Source organism: Naegleria fowleri (assembly GCF_008403515.1).
Source record: "Naegleria fowleri strain ATCC 30894 chromosome Unknown tig34, whole genome shotgun sequence".
Lineage (NCBI taxonomy): Eukaryota > Heterolobosea > Eutetramitea > Acrasida > Naegleriidae > Naegleria > Naegleria fowleri.
This window is the reverse complement of record NW_025407966.1, coordinates 329,555-346,638: the sequence shown is the minus strand read 5'-3', so window position 1 is coordinate 346,638 and position 17,084 is coordinate 329,555. Positions and strand designations below refer to the sequence as shown.

At 36.7% G+C, this 17,084-nt stretch overlaps 11 protein-coding genes across 11 annotated transcripts; 7 read left to right on the top strand and 4 right to left on the bottom strand.

Annotated features, from left to right (window-relative positions):
• Window positions 1-352: 352 nt before the first annotated feature.
• FDP41_003490 (uncharacterized protein) lies at window positions 353-994 on the top strand (the record flags this gene model as incomplete). Its single annotated transcript, XM_044706800.1, has 1 exon — window positions 353-994. The coding sequence occupies one exon, from the start codon at window positions 353-355 to the stop codon at window positions 992-994; it is 642 nt and encodes a 213-aa protein (XP_044562211.1).
• A 93-nt stretch (window positions 995-1,087) lies between these two features.
• FDP41_003489 (uncharacterized protein) lies at window positions 1,088-2,511 on the top strand (the record flags this gene model as incomplete). The annotated part of the gene is made up of 4 exons (XM_044706798.1): window positions 1,088-1,156; window positions 1,433-1,609; window positions 1,806-1,889; window positions 2,149-2,511. The coding sequence occupies 4 exons, from the start codon at window positions 1,088-1,090 to the stop codon at window positions 2,509-2,511; spliced, it is 693 nt and encodes a 230-aa protein (XP_044562210.1).
• A 138-nt stretch (window positions 2,512-2,649) lies between these two features.
• FDP41_003488 (uncharacterized protein) lies at window positions 2,650-3,150 on the bottom strand (the record flags this gene model as incomplete). The annotated part of the gene is made up of 1 exon (XM_044706797.1): window positions 2,650-3,150. One exon carries the CDS (start codon window positions 3,148-3,150, stop codon window positions 2,650-2,652), a length of 501 nt encoding a protein of 166 aa, XP_044562209.1.
• A 560-nt stretch (window positions 3,151-3,710) lies between these two features.
• On the top strand, window positions 3,711-4,235 carry FDP41_003487 (uncharacterized protein; the record flags this gene model as incomplete). Its single annotated transcript, XM_044706796.1, has 1 exon — window positions 3,711-4,235. The coding sequence occupies one exon, from the start codon at window positions 3,711-3,713 to the stop codon at window positions 4,233-4,235; it is 525 nt and encodes a 174-aa protein (XP_044562208.1).
• A 123-nt stretch (window positions 4,236-4,358) lies between these two features.
• On the bottom strand, window positions 4,359-5,758 carry FDP41_003486 (uncharacterized protein; the record flags this gene model as incomplete). The annotated part of the gene is made up of 2 exons (XM_044706795.1): window positions 4,359-4,653; window positions 4,707-5,758. The coding sequence occupies 2 exons, from the start codon at window positions 5,756-5,758 to the stop codon at window positions 4,359-4,361; spliced, it is 1,347 nt and encodes a 448-aa protein (XP_044562207.1).
• Window positions 5,759-5,923: 165 nt separating this feature from the next.
• On the top strand, window positions 5,924-10,066 carry FDP41_003485 (uncharacterized protein; the record flags this gene model as incomplete). The annotated part of the gene is made up of 1 exon (XM_044706794.1): window positions 5,924-10,066. The coding sequence occupies one exon, from the start codon at window positions 5,924-5,926 to the stop codon at window positions 10,064-10,066; it is 4,143 nt and encodes a 1,380-aa protein (XP_044562206.1).
• A 174-nt stretch (window positions 10,067-10,240) lies between these two features.
• FDP41_003484 (uncharacterized protein) lies at window positions 10,241-10,748 on the top strand (the record flags this gene model as incomplete). Its single annotated transcript, XM_044706793.1, has 3 exons — window positions 10,241-10,243; window positions 10,318-10,427; window positions 10,640-10,748. The coding sequence occupies 3 exons, from the start codon at window positions 10,241-10,243 to the stop codon at window positions 10,746-10,748; spliced, it is 222 nt and encodes a 73-aa protein (XP_044562205.1).
• A 381-nt stretch (window positions 10,749-11,129) lies between these two features.
• Window positions 11,130-12,077, top strand: FDP41_003483 (uncharacterized protein; the record flags this gene model as incomplete). Its single annotated transcript, XM_044706792.1, has 1 exon — window positions 11,130-12,077. One exon carries the CDS (start codon window positions 11,130-11,132, stop codon window positions 12,075-12,077), a length of 948 nt encoding a protein of 315 aa, XP_044562204.1.
• Window positions 12,078-12,140: 63 nt separating this feature from the next.
• FDP41_003482 (uncharacterized protein) lies at window positions 12,141-12,536 on the top strand (the record flags this gene model as incomplete). The annotated part of the gene is made up of 1 exon (XM_044706791.1): window positions 12,141-12,536. One exon carries the CDS (start codon window positions 12,141-12,143, stop codon window positions 12,534-12,536), a length of 396 nt encoding a protein of 131 aa, XP_044562203.1.
• A 79-nt stretch (window positions 12,537-12,615) lies between these two features.
• Window positions 12,616-15,408, bottom strand: FDP41_003481 (uncharacterized protein; the record flags this gene model as incomplete). The annotated part of the gene is made up of 1 exon (XM_044706790.1): window positions 12,616-15,408. One exon carries the CDS (start codon window positions 15,406-15,408, stop codon window positions 12,616-12,618), a length of 2,793 nt encoding a protein of 930 aa, XP_044562202.1.
• Window positions 15,409-15,600: 192 nt separating this feature from the next.
• FDP41_003480 (uncharacterized protein) lies at window positions 15,601-17,083 on the bottom strand (the record flags this gene model as incomplete). The annotated part of the gene is made up of 2 exons (XM_044706789.1): window positions 15,601-16,702; window positions 16,755-17,083. 2 exons carry the CDS (start codon window positions 17,081-17,083, stop codon window positions 15,601-15,603), a joined length of 1,431 nt encoding a protein of 476 aa, XP_044562201.1.
• Window position 17,084: the final 1 nt, after the last annotated feature.

The following is a 17,084-nucleotide window of genomic DNA, read 5'->3' as shown; positions in this document are numbered from 1 at the left end:
TCTTCAAATTGATTTTCGAAAAATCTCCTTCACTCTTTTTTTTCAGAACCAAACTCCACACATTATTTCACATAGAAATTTGAAGTTTACTTGCACATGGTTGTTGATGAGACCATTGGGCAACATGTATTAACCGAGAGGTTCATGAAATTGGAAAGCCTGGTGGTGTTGTCATGTGGTGTGTCTGATATCAGACATTCTCTTGAGTCCTTCTTTGCAACCTCTCTTGTTGGAGTAAGGTCAACATCACATCCGTTTTGATCAAAACACAATCAAATCTAATAACATATTGTCCCACGATGATGATGAGATCCTAATAGATCAAAAAAATATATCAACCCAACAACAAAAAATGCTTCAACCCTCGTCCTCCCATCCACAACACAGCCACCATCACCACCATCCCCGCGGCGATCACCAAACAACACATTCCCCTTCTCATCGACACGAGGCTTCATCATCATCATCGATACATCCCATAGAAAGTGTTCAAGGATTTGTCATATTTCTTTCCAACATTGATATCAACACGGAAGAGGATACTCTGAAAGATGTACTTTCCGATTACGGACGAGTTATTTCACTACATTACGAATTATCCCGAAGAACAGGATATCCAATTGGGTATGCTCTAGTAAAATATGAAACAAAAGAAGAGGCTCAACAAGCCATCCATGCACTCAATGGAAAACACCAATTTGGAAACAAAATAGTCAAAATCGATTGGTGTTTTAAGGAAGGACCTCCTTCTTCTTCATCATCATCAACAACTTTAGAAAGTGATCAACACACAGAATTAAGTTCAGAATCATCCAATGATTCATCAGTACTGAAAAGAAAGAGAGATAATGAATGGGAGGAATCTTCTGAGGCTCGACCAACGACGTCGCAGGATGAAAGCACAAATTTGAAAAGCGAACCTATTACAACTGAAGAAATTTCACAACAAGAACAAATCAGTCAAGTAGAACCACCACAAAAAAAGAATAAATAATAATAGTAATTTATTGTATCATATGAAATCCTTAATATTTTATAAATGTTGTGGGGTTGTCACTTGTCAATTTTGTTCTACTCATCAAAAAAAATGTCTGCAAACACTGAAACCACCACCGTGAAGAGAGGAGAACTCTTTGTGTATATTAGCTACATTTCAGTATGTTTTTGAATCATTTGTGAAAGAATGATGATGATTTGAATATTCAACAACCCATTTCTCATCACACCATGACCTGTCAAACACGTCGTCGTCGATTGGTCATTTGTTACATGTCGTCATTCACTTTTAATGCCATCATCATCATTCTCTCACTACTATCACCAATATCACCACTATCAATATCTCATATTTTAACATAAAAATCTTCTCATCATATTGACATCAACATTTATTCATGGTCTTCCTTTTGACATTCAAATTCTCTCAACTTAGGCCATTCGATCTCGTTCCTCCAAATGTAAAAAGTTATTACAAATTCTTGATAGCAATCAAGTGAAATACACTGTGATTGATTTGGGTATTGTTCCTGAAAAGATTAACGAAATGTTGAAATATAATGGAGGTATTCATGATTTACCACAAGTATTTGTGGATACCAAATTTATTGGAGTATGTGTTTTTCATTGTGTTTCTATTTGAATGTGTGTGTGTGTGAAAAATGAATTATGATGAACAATATTACAACTATGTTACTACTCACACTGAATTCATTGAATGTGATTGAATCATTGTTATTGATACATATTATTCTATTATCATGATTCAAATGACAAATTTGAAAATTCATGATGATTCAATCATATAGACCTTTGATGATGTTGAAGAATGGATTGAAGAAGAAAGACTTTTAACTGAATTGCAACAAGCAGGATATAAGGGAGGTCCTAATGTAAGTGTGAAATTGAATTCAATTGAATTGATTTATTGTTGTAAAAATATATATTCGAAATACACTAACTGAACCAACTAACTCACACACATCAATGATAATCACTTTCCATGAATGATATCTATATGTGAATATCACATGAATGATATCTATATGTGAATATCACATGAATGATATATATATGTGAATACTTTTCAAATATGAACAACTTTTAAACATCATGATGAAACAATTCTCAAAATGTATGATACAACAATAGCCACCTCATATTGATCAAGAAGAAGTCCATAGAATCAATGAGGAATTTAAAACTAAATTCCCAGAAGAAGTTCTCTCAGAAGAAGCCAAACAAGAAAAACTTTCCAACATTGAAAAGATGAAAACAGAAAAATTGGAACAACGAAAAAAGTTATTATCATCACAACATGACAACCATTCAACAAATGTTGCAGAGAATGCAGAAACAACATCCAAAGCTCAACAAGAGAAGGACGAACAAGAAGAAGAAGAACCACTTGCTGATGAAGATGATCAGTACGATGATGATGATCAAGAGGAAGAAGAAGATAATTATGTTCGTAAATATGATCCAAACCGTGACTCTGATGATGAATATTATTAAATGATTTATTTGTTTTGCAACAAAGTAGTACTGGCAGTGTGTGTTGTTGACCAACGTTGAGTAGAGATTTCCTTTTAAAAAAATCTAATTAGTTTATTGTTAGCACCATTGGTGCTGGTAAAACTATTAAACGCACGTTCATGCGGTTGACTTTGGCTTGAATTGTCTTGAAATTGGTTTCAATTCTGTGGAGCATATAAATCTTGTTGAGGTTAGTCTATTCAATTCAGTGATGTCATTAAGCTTGTATTCAACAATTAGGTATGAGTAGGTATCTTTTACCTTTTTCTTAATACTGAGTCTCTCTTTTTCGAATTTGATGGTTGTGTTCTTGCATAGTGTTTTAATAGCTTTGGTAATTGCGAGTTCACTTGTTGATTCAGGGAGTGTACAATTTGCTATATGTGTTTCTTGCTTTCTTTTGATAATTTCAAATCCTTGTTCAATCAATTCAGTGTTGGGATTCTTGGAATCAAAGTTAATTTTAAGTTTGTACAAGGTTTCTTGTGGATTGAATGTTAGGCACATTTGTTCAATTCTACATTTCTTTTGATTGATTGAGTACTTGATGAGAGTTTGGATGTTCGAAATTGATTTTTCTTTGGCTATTAATGTGGTTGGAGATGATGTAAAAATCATTGGTGAGGCGAAATATTTTGTTTGTGTTTTTTCTGTCATGACACGGCTGGTGAATTAAGTTTCTTTAGTATTTGTTGTTGAGTTTCGGCATTTTGAATGACTAAATTGAGAGTGTTGGTCTTGCTGTCTGGGATGTACCAGTGTTGAATAACTGATTCAAATCTTTTTAGAATAAATTTAACAAATGAGGATGAGATATTGCTGTCCGAGTAGATTGAGATTGAATTAGTTTGGTTTTTGGGTTGACCAGTTTGTTCAATTTCGAGTTGAGGAGTTTCTAAATGTTTAGTTTCCTGTTTTGGTTGTTGGGTTGGTTCAGGTTTTGGTTGAGGGTGAATTTTTTGCGCTTCATTTTGAGCTTGAGAAATTTTAATTGTTGATTGTTCAGGTTTTGGTTGAGTTGGTTTTGTAACTTCAATTAATTGCTGTACTGTTTGTGAGCGTCTTAACAGCGTCTTGCAGTTCTTTGATTTGTTGTTGTTGTTGTTCTAAGTGGTTTATGAGTTCTTTGATGGTTTGTTGTTGAGTCATTTTTTTCGATTCGATTTCCTTTTAAAAAAATGCAAGCATCCTCACAAAGGAGAAATCATTCCATTTCTCATCATCAGGAAGACAACCTTGAATTGGAACAACACACAACATCATCGGAGGAAGAGGAAGAAATTTATTCCACCAATCCAAATGATAACTTTTCTCAATTTTCAAATAATCGGAGAAGCAATCCCGAATCAAAATCTTTATGGAAAATATTTTGGTATATTTGTGTGAGTTTGTTTGGAAGTTATATTATTTTCGGATCTAGATTTTCTCCCATTAGATATTTAATAGAAAAAATATTTTATAAAAGAACATCCAGAGAAGAAACAAACTCTATGAATTTTTCTTCTGCAAAGGACAATAGTTCTTCTTCATTCTTTGATCGATTATTTACAAGTCCATTTTTGGATGATGATGAAAGAGTGAGATTACGACCTGTTGCAGTAAACACGTTTGTTCACGTATTTCCAACTCATCAGAATGAGGATGGAGTGTTTGTTAAAGTGTTTATTGAAAACTCATCAGAGCTAGCCACAGAAAATGTTTAATTGACTTGTTGAATCACCAATTTGTGAAAAGTGAACAAACTTGTCTTGCAAGGTGTCTCAATGAGCAATAGAAATAGACACGCACTTACTACTATGCAAAAGGCAATAGATTTATTCATCGAGTTAATTTTTGTGCAAATCTAATGCCTTATGACACATCTTGTGCATTAATACCACCAATGTTTTCAAGTTATGTATTAATGGTTTGCTGAACTCATTGCTATATAAATCAAATAAAAACATGCACAACAAGGCACACTCTAATGTGGACGTTCTGTCTTGTTCTGTTTGCTTTCTAAGAGAATTAAAAATTGGTTCTTTTTGTTCGTAAAGATGAACCACCTTGCTTTGATCAAATTTGACACGTGGCAGATTTTCCTTGTTGCATAGTCGTTTTAAGACATGCTTAGTTTGTTGCCTAAATTATTGTTATTGAATAAAAATCGGTTTGAATCGAACAAATTAACATACCAAGTACTATCAATTAAAATTAAATTGATGGGCTTTCTAGGTTGTTTTTGCACAGTATTTGCAGAGTGGTTGAGCAGTGATGAAGACAACTGTTCTTGCTTTTCCTTAATAGATTTTATAAAATTTTCATCCAAATCTCGAGCATCGTCTGATGGAAAAAGTAAAAAAGTTAAATTGTCCTCAAAATTATCTCCTGGCTTGAGATGGTATTTTTCACAAAATTCTCGTTCATGCTCTTCCACATCTACTAGATATATTTCAACAAAACCGTCTGGTAAAGTATCCATTAACACTTTACCAGTATTTGATTTTCTAAAAAATTCCTTTGCATGCATTAATAATATAAATTTCAAATGTGGTTCTGAATTTTGAAGAGGAGAGGACTGCTCAGAATGTTTTACAATTTCCATCATTTCTTGAATTTGCGATTCGTTAGGCTTGTTATGCTTACTATATCCTAAATTCAACGTTGAATCATTAAATCTCAAATGTGTATTCTCTCTCCATGCATATATAAAGGATTTGCAAGCACAAAAATCAATCGGTAACCAACAAAAAGGGCAACAACGATTATAACACTGCTTAAAAACGTGATCAATTAATAAAAATGCAATTCGTCGTTGAACAGCGTAGCGTTGCTTTTCCGTGTTTTTCTCTTTTTCGTTTAAAAGTGTTGAATTATTGCTGTCAGAATTTTTGACGTTTTCAAACATTTCTAAATCCTTATCGGAATTTGGAATTGGAACTGGCGTGTCTTGTTTTAATTGTCTTAATTTAGGAAAATATTTTGAAACAATTCTGAAAATGTCATGTTCAATGAAATATCTATATTGTGGATTATGAGGAATAATTTGATGGTGGGTATCATAGGGATATGAGGAGTCCTCCAATTTTTGTTTCTTGGAATTCATACACTCCGAAGATGATGATGATGGTTGAGCAGTAGAATTTTCTTTCACAAGTGTCTCTTTCGGACAATGGAATGTTGATTCGGATGTATGTTCCGAACATCTTTCATGGGACATATCATCATGGCTTGGTGTTCGTTTCATTTTTTTAAACGAAAAACGAATTGTTGCTAGAGTTACAATGCTGTCACGTGTTTCTCTTTATTGGTCTCCACCTCAAGTGAAATAATGGGAGAAAAATGGCTCAAATTTGACTCAAAATCCTTCTCCTCGCCCGTCTAGCAATATTTCATGAGAAAAAACAAAATCATGAAGGACCCGTTACGACGTCCATTACTTTTCACCTCTGCATCGAATCATGGCCAACTTGCAATTTCAACTGATGAAGATTTTTTAAATAATAATGAAGAGGAACAAATTCAGCAAAGCTTGGAAGATGATCAATACAATGCTAATAGCAAGTGCTGTGGTTCCGATGAAGGCATGAACGGAGAACAGTGTACCGATAAAACAAACTGTCAAAAAGAATCTTCTTCTTGCACGCACGAGGTACACGATGGCAAACCAATGAGTAGTGGTTGTTGTTCAAAGAGTTGTTGTGAGAGAGTCCATGAAATGGAATCAAGCTCTAAACAGCAACCAAATTGTTGCAGTGGAGAGGGTGGTGACAATGTTCAAGGCTCTTCTTATTGTCCAACAAAGAAGAAAATTCAATCAAGTAACAACGAGGAAGGCACAACCCAGTCCTTATCAACAACAACATCCAATTTGAAATTACCCTCTTCGACATTCAAAAAGAGAAATTTGCTTAATACCAAGACAATCACTCTCTCCATGTTAAACAAAACAAAACATCAAAATATGGAAGAGAGGAAAGAAGTTGCAAAAGAGGAAGTCACCTCGAAAAATGTCGAGTCCTGTTGTCCCAATGACATTACTAGTTCGAACAATAACAACAACACTAAGGTTGCCATCTCACAAGAAGCCACAGTGGCCTCCTGTTGTACCAAATCAGGCTGTACAAAAAAGAATACTTCTCACCTTAACCAGATGGTGACACTCACAGAAGAGGATAGTAAGACCTCTACTACGACATCATTGACAACCTCCACCACCACAACAAAGACTGTGAGCGGATGTACCAAGTCGTGTTGTAAAAAGACTTCCTCAGAGGGTGGTAGCATATCAACAAACACTCAACCATCACTACTTGCACCACTAGAGAGCTCTAGTAGTCCTTGTTCCAAGAATACCTCCTCATGCTGTACGAGTGGAAAATGCACCAAAAAATCCACAAGTATTCAAGAACTCGATCATGATTCACCCACTACCGTTGTGATCAATATGAAGGATTCCAAATCGACCATTCTTCATCTCACAGTTCAACAACTTCATTGCTCAGATTGTGCCATGATGGTCGAAGAAACTCTACTCAAACGAAAAGGCGTCTTGCAGGCGAGAGTCATGGACATTACCAATTCGGCACGAATTATCTATGATTGCACGACCATTGGAGAGGATGAAATTATTGAACATATTGAGAGGTTAGGATATCCTACTCGAAAACAGTTTGTTCCTGTTGGAGATGCTAGCAATAGTAATGGTTCTAACGACTTTGGAACGACCATGAACAACAATACTTGTGCAGTTTCTTATTATTTCCAACAAGAGGTATCATCTCAACAAATCACTCAACTCCAGCAAGGCTTGAAACAACAATTCGGTAGTGCTCTCTCAGGCTCTTTTTACGATACTCAAAAGAGAATACTCACCGTTCATTATGATCCAGATGAAACAGGTGCTCGTTCTTTGAAGGTTTTCATTTCTCATCGCTATGGGCTCTCCATTTCGTTATTCAATGGTGGTGATCCACAAGGTGGTGAGCACTCTCAAGCCTCAACAGCCATTCAATCCGAGTTGGAACTTTGGAAGAGGAATTTAGGGATATGTTTCGCATTGTGTTGTCCAATCATGTTACTCGTATTTGTTGTACCCATGATGAAGGAATTGCATTCTTATTTAGATCAAGAAATTATTCAAGGCTTGTCGAGAAGTGTCTTGTTATGTTGGTTGTTAGCGACACCCATTCAATTCTATTTTGGTAAGCCATTGTATTTATCTGCCTACAGAGCCTTAAGGTATGCCCGCAAGCCCAATATGGATGCCTTAGTCATGCTCTCTACGACGACAGCCTATCTCTATTCGGTCCTGAATGTTGTGATTGCATTTTTCTTGAAGAGTTATCATGCGGAGGTATTTTTTGAAACGAGTGCCATGTTATTAACGTTTATTATTTTGGGAAGATTTTTAGAGATTTTAGCGAAAGGACAAACTTCAAACATGTTGTCGAAGATGATGGAATTGAAAGTGAGTCGTGCCTTATGGATTCATACACAAGCAAGTCCAGAAGTGAACTCTAAGGGTGGTTCGTCATCGTCGTTGTCGTCTACAACCACCACCACTCCTATTGCTCCTACGACAACTACTATTACAACAACTACAACTACTACTAGTAGTAATATAGACGTTAAGGTGGGTGAAAATAGTCATTCTCAAGAACATTTACAAGAACTACTCCTCTCACACATGAATTCCATGCACTCATCATGTACATCTCAACAACACCCAGTACTCATTGAAGAAGAAATTGACATCCATCTTGTTCAAAGAGGTGATATTCTCAAAGTATTGCCAGGATCAAAAATTCCCACCGATGGTATGGTCATTCATGGAACCACAAGTGTCGATGAATCCATGATTAGTGGTGAACCTTTACCTGTTCCAAAGAGAGTCCGCGATTCTGTATTCGGAAGTACGATCAACCAAAATGGAACCATCTACATGAAGGTTACAAAAATTGCCTCAGAAAATACCTTATCTGCCATTGACAAACTCATTCGTGAATCACAATCTTCAAAAGTTCCTATTCAAAGAATTGCAGATACAGTGAGTGCTTATTTTGTACCAATAATCATGATCATGTCTGGATTGGCATTTGTATTGTGGATTTCTCTTGCTTATGGAGGTGTGTTAAAATTGCCTGAAAACATGCACCCTTTTACTTTTGCATTGCAATTTGCATTGGCTATATTGGTGATATCGTGTCCATGCGCCATTAGCTTGGCAAGTCCTACTGCCATCATGGTTGGCATTGGAGTGGCTGCTAAATTTGGTGTTTTAGTGAAAAGTGGACAAGTGATGGAAATGTGTCACAAAGTGAATTGCGTTATATTTGATAAAACTGGAACTCTCACTCATGGAAAACCTATTGTGACAAATGTTGAAATTTTGGAAGAACATGCTTCAGAATGGAGTGAAGAACAATTCCTTCAAGTCATTGGAAGCGCTGAATTAGGAAGTGAACATTTATTAGGAAAAGCCATTGTTGAACATGTTCAATCATTGAATAAGGGAATTTCATTGTCACATCCAAAAGATTATGTGGCTGAGCCTGGTAAAGGTCTCACTTGTTCCGTTACCATCCATCCTGCACACCCATCATCAAATTCTTCTGGAGGATATCCTGCACACCCATCATCAAACTCTCCTGAAGGAATTTCCTATTCTGTCATTGCAGGTCATTTTGATTTTATTAAGGAACACACATTCATTACTTTTTCTCAATCCTTCCAAGATCGAATTCATCAATTAGAAAATGAAGGTAAAACAGTAGTATGTGTCGTCATTCAGTCCAAACTCATTGGAATGATTGCATTGGCAGATACTCCAAAAGAAGAGGCCTCTCTCGTGGTGAAAGAATTGAAAAAACGTGGAATGGATGTTTGGATGATTTCAGGAGATAATCCTCGTACGGTTCAATACATTGCCTCTCAGATTGGAATCGATCAATTCATTGGAGGAGTATTACCTGCAGAAAAGGCACAAAAAGTGAAAGAATTACAGAATGGTGAGCTACAACTTTCAAGTCACAATGAACCTCTCTCAAATACCATTTCATATCCTAGACATGACAATAATAATTCGAGTAACAATAATGGACCCCTCTCAACTACCATTTCCAATCATGAGAACCATGATGGAAAGGATCATCCTCATGGAAAACGAGTAAGGAAGGTATTAATGGTGGGAGATGGTCTCAATGATGGAGCTGCACTCGCTACAGCCGATGTGGGAATCGCCATTGGAGCTGGTTGTGATGTTGCACTTGAAGCTGCCGATGTCGTGTTGGTGAAGAGTGATTTGAAAGATGTGTTAGTGGCTTTGGATCTATCAAAAACGACCTTTCAGAGAATTAAGATGAATTTTGTGTGGGCTTTCTTTTACAATTTGATTGGAATTCCATTGGCTGCTGGTGCCTTGTATCCTGCATTGGGAGTTGTGATACCACCTGCATTGGCTGGTCTCTCAGAGATCTTCTCTTCATTGCCTGTTGTGTTATTTTCATTGTTGTTGAAGACATTCAAACCACGTTCTTGTATTTCTTCTGAATGATCCACAACAAGAATATGTTGATCATGAACACCATCATGACTATCATTTGTATCAAATTTGCGCATCTTCATATATGAAGAATTAAAAATTTGGAGTTTTTGACAAATAATATGACGACGCTCTGAATAAATTTTGTAAAAAATAAGAAAATATCATTTCTTTTTGATTTCGTCAATGGTGTGTTGTCATTGTATTTCATTCATCAGAATAGTTGTCATCTCGGAACTATTATGATCATGATCGGAATGTAGAGTGCATTATTTAATTTTGAAAGTCTGATACTGAGTGTGTTATTACTCATTTGTACCAGTGCCTATATCCATGCCTACAAGGCGAGTTGGCTTGATGATCGGAAACAAGGGTATGAATGATGATTATTTGAAAATTAGTAATATTTAATATTTGAAAATATATGATGGAAATATTAATGATTGTTGTTACGTTAATTATATTTTTAATGATTATTTGAACATGATGAAAACGTTAATTATTATTATTTTGAACGTTAAATCATTTTAATTTCATTCAAATAACATGAACTTACCATCTGCCATAATAATACACCTATCATAGATTTGTTGGAATATTTTGGAAATGTGCTCGAGTGGGGGAACGATTAAGCCCTTGGATTTCTCTAATTTGTATCTTCATGGCCATGCGATTGCTGTTCTTTTCAGAGTAATCTTCGAAATAAACAAAACCAAAAATTACCTATTTAAAACCTAATTGAATGTTGATAGATGTCTCTGAGGTTTTAAAAAAGTAGATGTCTTTTGTGCTGAAATTGCCTTTTTGAGTCAAAATATTTTACTCTTGTTAGTTTTCTTCAAATGAGCTGCATGAATTTCGTTATGGTGTCTCTAGAACTTTAATGGCTCCCAGCCCTCCTGTTTGAGCAACATTTATGCACCTTTCACAACAAGAATGGTATGACAAAACACCATTCGCGGAATTCACTCGAAATGTATTTTGTCCCACTTCACTTTCTTGAGCTTTTTGAGCCAGCGAATCGACAAGAGATGCCTTTGTTTCACCACACCAAAAGAAGATTCGCAACAACAACATGCCCTCTCACATTCAAGACGGTAGTAACAACCTCCCATTTGTGATTCCATCACCCGTTCATGACAAGACCCAAGTGGCAAGACTTCAAGATGCCAGAGTCCCTCATAAGATTGTCAAGTCAGGAAAGACATGCGACCCCAAATGTTTCTTTCATTGGAAGAATTTCAAGACGTATCAAATGACCACAAATCTAGAGAACTCATTGGTATGGCATGAGCAACAACCCGTCATGACCTCTTCCTCCTTTTCATCACCACCAACCACAACTACATTATGTACACAAAAGCAAGCCATTGCAACGGAACCATCCAGTTTAGTGACTGATCATTCTTATGGTGTCAAAGAAAAGAAAGATGAAAAAAGATCTTTTTCATCATGTATGAAGATATCTTCATCTCAACAACAACTGATGACTGCCATAACTCCATCTTCTTCATGTACAATTCCTCCTCAATCTCGATCAATCTCGCCAACGATGGTTCGAAGAGTTAAGAAACACACATGTACCTCAACATCTGACATGAACAACATCAACAACACACAACTTCCTATTAACTCTTGTTCAAACCATAATATGCCAAGCTCCACCACACTCATATTCACTCAATATCACCAACCACAGCAGCATTCTTCGAAGAAAAGAACGATTTCTGTTGACCTCCATGAGCCAACCACCTGTCAGATGTCACCTTCCATTGAGTTTGTTCCATTTAAGCTTGAAAATTTGCCGAAAGATTACTCACTTTCTTATAAAAACACTGCCTTAAGGTCATCGGTCCAACCTTCACCTCAAGTAATAACCACTCTCCAAAACACACAATCACTTGTCCAAAATGTTTCTTTCACTTCGAGCACAATTCCATCTTCCCAACCAACAACTGTGCAAAGCTGTAAAACACATGCTATCCGAACAAGAATGCTATCCTTAGGTGAATTGTTGAACTAAGCGATGATGAAATAAATCCTTTGGAAATCTTTTAAATTGAAAAAAATTTGACTTTTGCGGACGATGCCCTATTCTTTCAAACATGTGATTCAGCACAGCAGCAATACAGAGTTACAAAATAATTCAACAAGCACAACAACGCGTTGCTGGAAATTTGATAATTCTTCGGTTGTTCGAAGAAATTTGTTTTCTCAAACGTACAATGGAGAAAACACAGAAGATTTCGTCATCATCGGAAACGATCATGAAGACCACAAACATGAAAACATCACGAAAGTGTTGTTCCCTACACCTGATCTTGAGAATGATTTTGTTGCAACATCGGCTTTTGTGAAAAAAGTATTGCAGAGAAACAAGGAAATTCCAGACAAGTCTAAAACAATGCAAGTCGATGACGACGATGTGGTACTTGTAGAATTTGATTCTCTTGATGTTGTAGTAGATTTGGACGAGTTATAACTGTGTTGATGCAACAAACTCTAGTTTATCTTAGATCTCAATTAAATAATTTCATTTCAAATGTACACGTATGTTGTTATTATTCATAGTCATGATGGCCAGGAGTGATTGGATTGGCACCAGGAGTGATAGGATGCATCATTCCAGGAGTGATTGGATTCATACCAGGTGTAGCAGGGTTCATTCCAGGAGTCATAACAGCACCTGGAGTGATTGGATGCATCATTCCTGCAGAAGAGCCATAAATATTCATTCCAGGAGTCATTGGATGTTGCATGCCTGGTGTCGTTGGATTCATTCCATAAGGAGTAGAAACAGAAGGAGTCAATACAGATCCATAACCAGAGTAATCTCCACTCATTGGCTGACCACCAGGAGTTTGAAGCATTCCACCTGGCGTGGTATAGGATTCATGTGGAGTTGAAGCACCAATACCTGGTGTAATTGGAGTATGATGATAGCCATAACCTTCAACACCAGGTGTCATGGCAGTCGCACCACCAGGTGTTGGATTGCTCATGTGAACACCTGGAGTCGTGTAAGAGTCGTGTGGCGTCGATGCACCGGGTGTTGGAGCACTATCTTGCCAGTCATGCATGGGTGTATTTGGTCTACGAGGATTCCAAGCATCACCACCATGACGAAGAGATGGTGTTTCAGGACGGAGTGGTGTCTCGTGACCCATTGAGGTATGAAGAGGTGTCTTTGAAGAATCTCTGTCCCAAGGTGTGGATGGTACTCCAGCGCTGGTTGAATGGAAAGGAGTGGTAGCACCTGAGCTGTGGTATGGAGTTGACACGCTTGAAAAGCGTTCTTTTTGTTTAGTACCATCAACTTTGATATCAACATATGAAATATCCACATTAATAATCTTGTTTTGGGAGTGCAATTCAATACGAGCAGTTGTATCTGTTGCATCTTTGACAATACCTAAGTATCCCTTGTATGGACCTTTTGTGATGATAGCTGTCTTGTTCGTCCATGGATGACTTCTTCTTCTCTTGGAAAAGACAAATCCTCTCTTGTTTGTAGTGTTACCTGCGGCACCAGAAGTTTGAGAGTTAAGAATTTGTCTATTTCTTGCTCCTCTCAATTCACAGTGATAGGATGGCACAGCAAAAATACCGGCATTTTGAATCAGGTCAATTGAGCAACAGAACAGGAACTTTCTAAACACTTGTTTAACAACTCCTTCTCTTCCAAAATGTACAGATGTTGGATCAACAACTCTAATGGTATCACTAATACCAACTAAGTGTTTGTTCTTATCAGGAGCTTTGTAACCTGCTTTGGTATTTTGTTTTCTTCCCAATTCTTGTAATTTCAAAGTTCTAACTGCGTCGTTGTTGTCTACAATATGTACTAATGTATCTGCAGCATTCTTATTGGAATCAAATTTCACAATTACACCCATTGTTTGAGTATCAAGGCGAACCATGTCAAATAATGAATAGTTACCAACTTTGCCTTCAGTAGCAACAGTTGTTGTCTCTTGAATTTCGTTGATAAATGTTGTCATTTCGCATCTCTTCACCTCGTTATAAAGAACAACTGTGTCATCATCTTCATTGACGCTAACAATGTATCCGGACTCTCCTTCCCACTTGCTTCCTGAACCAATGACTTTACAAAACTGACCAACTGTAAAGTGTTTTTGAAGTTGGCTGCTTGGGAAAACTAGAGGAGTCTGAATATCCTGATTCTTTGGAATAAATGTTACATGTTGAGAATCTTCGTCTACATTAGTAACTACACCATACATTCCTCGCAAATCACCTTTAACAACTTTTACATGGTCACCTCTCTTAAAGTGTGTTTTTCTTGCAAGAGAAATTGCTTTGCTTGGATTTTCATGTTGGTAGTATGTTTGAATTTCTTCAATTGTTGGTTCAATGTTCTTTGTATCCAAAGATTTGAGGTGAATTTGTTTGTATAAATATCCATTTTGGAATCGGTTACCTTGATAAACGACTCCATTGTCTCTTAAATCTTCCACTTTGTCTTGTTCAGATTGTGGTAGAAGTTCTCTGTCAAATAACTTTTGAGGAGGACGCTTTACGTTTTGTCCTGTGTAGTCAATTCTTGGAACGAGAGTAACTTGGCATAAGCCTCTGGCTTCGTCTAAACCAACAACTTTACCAAGATCTCCTTTGTATGTACCTCTTTTAACTCTTACCCAGTCTCCAATTTTGAGATCTTTTAGCTTTGTTGACAATTGGTTAATGTTCAAAACATCGGGCATCTCTTTCAAAGGTACCAACTTGATACCATTTTCAAAAATAAGGTGACTCAGCCCTTGAATAGCTTGCTTGACGTGCAGCTCTTTAAGTGCTTCAATATAAATTTTTCCTTTGTAACCCTCGATGTATAATGCTGATGTAATTTGAAGACGGTCCTTCTTGACCGGAGAATTCTTTAAGTTAAAATGTTTTTGTAGTAGAGTGAAAACTGCTTCTTTCTCTTTTCCTTGTTTGCACTTCACTAAAAATAGCTTTGGATCTTCGGGTGTTGGTAGATTTGATTGTTTTTGAGTGGCTCTTACTGCGGTGGTGTATGCTTCATCTTCTTCATCTTCGTACTCATCACCTCCTCCGATATATTTTCTTTCAAGATTAGCAATAACATCTTTTCTTCTTGGTGCGGTTGGTTGCGGCAGCTCCGAAACAGCGGTTGGTTTGCGATATGTAGCAGCTTCTTGTTCAAAATCTTCTTCACCCATTTCCTCCTCTTCTTCATCATCTTCTTGCGCAGTATCATCGATGAACATGCTAGCTGCTGATTTGACTTTCTTTTGTGATGGTTCGTAGTCTTCTTCTTCCTCTTCTTCTTCAAATTCTTGATCTTCATAGTCGGATCCTTCGTTATCAGACATTTTTGTTGTTGTGGGTGATGATCACAAAAGTTGTTGTTTTGATATTTTTTTGATTGTTTTTTGGTTGGTGCAAGTACGTTACAACGGCTTTTTGTTTCTTTGCCGATTCAGTGATCGAATTGGTTGAACAACCACTTCACATGAAGAGAAACGAATTCGTTCATCTTTACGAGTTTGGTTCAAATAAACCATTTACTTGGATTTATTATTGATATATTCTTCACAATGGTTCGCCCAATCGTGTCTCTCAATGTTCAAAAAGATGGCCTTTGCTTGTTCCAGCTCTTTAACACCTTCGCTTGTCTCCTTCAACCCAATTTTACTCACTCCTTTGAAATATTTCATATATGCCAATTCAAATTTTGCTTCCTCAGGGTCTTTCTTAAGCCATTCAGGCATAACAGATTCAGCGAGTTGATCCAGTTTTGAAAAAGTTTGATCAGCAAGTTTCAAATGACCTTGCAGGTATCTACATGAGCCCATCATATTTTCAAGCTTGAAAACACACTCCATATAAGTTTGAGAATCTGTTTCTGCTTTTTTCCTTCTTAGAATGTTGTAAACTTTTGTAATTGTAGATTGTTGGAATGGTAAAAAACCCTTTCTTTCGTAAGCTCTGGCTAGATAGGCACCAGTAATTGTAATGAATGGAGCTTCATAGCTGTCAAGGAACAGTTCTATTCCTACTAGAGCCTTTTCACCAAGTATTATACTAAAATCTACTTTGTTCGTTTCCAAATATAATCTACTGAGAATTATTGCAGTTTTTGTAGTTTGAGGAGTTGTCCATCCATAAAAACCTTCACAGATAGAAAGAGCTTTCTCGAAACTTTGGATGGCTTTTGCAGTTTCGACCTTCACTCCTAAATAATATTCTCCTAATTCATGAAAAGCAATAGCTGCCTCACTTCCATTTTTCCATGTGACTTTTGGTCCAATTTCAGTGATTGCTTTTGTGTGAAGCTCAAATGCTTGATCGTGAAGACCCATACTGTTGAGAATACTAGCCTTGACGATTTTGATTTGAGGGAGTTCCTCAGAATTATCTTTTGGAACAATATCTAAAGAATTACTAATGAGCTTGAGTGCTTTTTCGACATCTCCGATTGCTTGTAGCACAGTTGCTGCTTTCCAATACAGTTTATAGAGAGGGAAAATTATATTTTCCTTTTTTTTCTGAAAGGCTTTTTCAATTTGTGTAATATGTGCAACTGATGCTTTTATCAAATCATCAATAATGTTTTGTGCGTCTGGTGAAGATACCAAGCTAGATTTGTTTAACGTGTTGTACATTCTGCAAAATTTAGTTGAGTTCAATGTATCGGAACGAATGATGAGATACTTACTGTTCATATCTCTTTTGTGTTTGGATGGCATCTCCAGATGCAAAGCAATCTTGAGTATCTTTCAAAAAACTACGAATTCCTTGTAAAAGATTTTGTTCGAAAGGGTTTGCTGCTCTTTCTTGTTCATACTTTACTCTCGAAGAAGAAAATGCTCGGAATTGCTCCTTAAATAAATTTGTTGTGTTGTCTCTCGCTCTACTACTTCCAAGAACAATATTAGTACTAGTTTTCAAGAGAAATCGTGGAACCAGCAAAGATACCAAGCCTTGCTTCTGTGGGGAGGCCTTGAAAATAGGTTTGCATAGAAACAAAGAGAGCGATGATAGCATT